The following is a 2,548-nucleotide window of genomic DNA, read 5'->3' on the forward strand; positions in this document are numbered from 1 at the left end:
AAATCCATAGGCACATTAGAATAGTAGTTCTCAATTTTGTTATAAGCAGGGCTCATAACTTATAGCTCTAAAAAAGGTTATTATAAGCGCAATAATATGCTCTTAAAAATATTCATATAAGCGCTTAAATATGCACTAAAAATACTAAAATATGCGAAAAAAAAAATTTGTATAAAAAAAATTATCAAGCTTTTATTATTAAAAAAAAAAATTGAATAATATTACATCGGAATTATTGTGGTAAACGACTTGTGGTACTCATTTATTCTGCGATTGTTCTGTTATAAAAAAAAAATTATAAATTATAATTAATAATGAATAATGATACCTATATATTTTAAATATTTTTAAACATATATTTACCTTGAAAGTTACATTGAATAATTAGATGTTTGTACAAGTTTTCAAAGTGAAATGATCTTCGATTGTTACTTAGTAGAGTCTTGTACATTGAAAACGACCGCTCAATGTCCACTGACGTAATTGGTGCAAACTTAAAGTACACGAGATCATCTGTTGAAAAGTCTTCAGTAAGTCCAGGTTCAAGTTCTGTGTTCATAGTTACACCAGATAATATATTTGAAATATTTTTTAAAATTTTAAGACCGACATTTTTGTGGGTGACGTTATTGAGTTTATTAAAAACAGCTTTTCCAATTGGTCCTTGAAGGGTTTCAAAAACTTTTTCAACATTTTCAAATACATTTATAGCTTCAGCTAATGGTAGCCCTTGTTTTTGCAACTTGGTAATGGAAACTGTTAAAATTGTAAAATTGGACTTTATGTAGGCCAAATCTCTTTCAATACCAGCTTTGGAAATATATTTTTTGGCCTCTTTGATGCTAACAGCATCATCGGCGTCTAGTTTTTCGAGAATTTTACGTATGATTTCAATGTTTTCACAATAGTAATTCGAGGCGATGATCCACGTACTCCAACGTGTTATAATAGGCTCCGGTGGCAAATTTAAATGAGGAGCTTCATCTTTGAACAGTTGAACACGGTTTGGTGCTTTTCGGAATATTTTCTTAACACTAGAAATAAGTTTGTCGACATTACTAAATTTGCCCCTTACTTCCTCTGCTACTCGGTGGAGTCCATGAGCTGTACACGTAATATGAATCATTTTGGAATAAAATGCTTTCAATGTATTACCAGCTTTTATCATATAGGGAGCGGCGTCGGATGTAAACAATAAAACATCCTCGTGTTGAATACCAATGATTCCGATAGATTTGTCGAATACTCTGCAAATAGTCGAATAATTTGTTTTTTCTAATTGTTCTGAATGAACTAAATATTGTTTACCCGGGTAATCTGCTTCAAGTATACCAACAATTACATTAGCAACAAACCTACCTTCAACATCGGTAGTTTCGTCAATGCTGACCCAAACTTTTTTACCAGACAGTTCAAGTTTAATTTTACTCATTGTTTCGTCAAAAATGTCATCTATGTATCCAAGTCTCAAGTTTGTTTCTGTAGGAACATTATTTCCGGTATAAGTTTCCAAAAATGTACGAAAGCTTTGATTTGAAACTTTATTCAGTGGTATATTTGCTGATAACAACGCAAAACACAAATCTTTACTGAATGAGGACTTTTTGGTAGAGTTGGTAACCAATTGTTGTTTTTTTTTTCACTTTGATTTTCTGCACGTTTAACGGCCTTCATATGTTTTTCGGTTTTTAAATGTTGTGTGATATTAAATTTTTTTTCGTGGTTAATTTTAATATTACAAAACTTACATAGTAATACACTAGCGTCGGTTGCAAATGTATTTTCACCAAATTCGCGAACAATATTTTTAAGACGACTAGAAACAGATTGTTTTTCTTTAGGCATTGTAAAATAAATTCTGTATGAACAAAACTATAGAATTTAGATTGCGAATTCACGAAATGAACTAGCATGCATACAATACGAACAATCGGAAACGACTGAGTAATAATCTGTAAATAATCTGAAAATAATGATATCGGAATATCTAGATAATGGTTTCGGAATACCTAGAGACTAAAAATAAAATACTAGTGCATATGCCACAATTTCTTTAACGATGGGATTACCAAGTATCAAGCATACACTCTCTCTAGGTCGCACGTCATCTAAACTTGTATAGTTATATATAGTTTTTTCTTATAATATTATAAGAACAATTAATTGACACGAATTAATTACTAATATAAATAATTAATACGACTATAATTACTTTTTATTATTAAGAAAAAATTTTTTAAAACCTACGGAACTGAAAACAAAAAAAAATAAATAAATATTATGGAAAAATAATATTGGAAAATAGAAAAAAAGCAAAATAGCACTTATACTTCGAAATATGCAAAAATATGCAACATAAAATTTCGAATTTAGCTTCTTGGGTATCTGAAACAAATTTATAACTCACATAGGTATCTCTAGGACCTCTCAAAAAAAAATATGCAAATGCTAGAAGTTATGAGCCCTGGTTATAAGTACTACCTAGTCAAGTACTCGGGTACCACCTGTCCATTACGAAAATGTCTTCGTACTTTACTTAATAACCTTC

The 2,548-nt window shown here is 30.1% G+C and overlaps 1 protein-coding gene across 1 annotated transcript; it reads right to left on the reverse strand.

Annotated features, from left to right (window-relative positions):
• Positions 1-258: 258 nt before the first annotated feature.
• On the reverse strand, positions 259-1,845 carry LOC132948278 (uncharacterized). Its single transcript, XM_061018690.1, has 3 exons — positions 1,749-1,845; positions 364-1,560; positions 259-278 (listed from the first exon to the last, which is right to left on the reverse strand). Exons 1-3 carry the CDS (start codon positions 1,843-1,845, stop codon positions 259-261), a joined length of 1,314 nt encoding a protein of 437 aa, XP_060874673.1.
• Positions 1,846-2,548: the final 703 nt, after the last annotated feature.

This window comes from Metopolophium dirhodum, chromosome 1, assembly GCF_019925205.1.
Source record: "Metopolophium dirhodum isolate CAU chromosome 1, ASM1992520v1, whole genome shotgun sequence".
In the NCBI taxonomy this organism is placed as follows: domain Eukaryota; kingdom Metazoa; phylum Arthropoda; class Insecta; order Hemiptera; family Aphididae; genus Metopolophium; species Metopolophium dirhodum.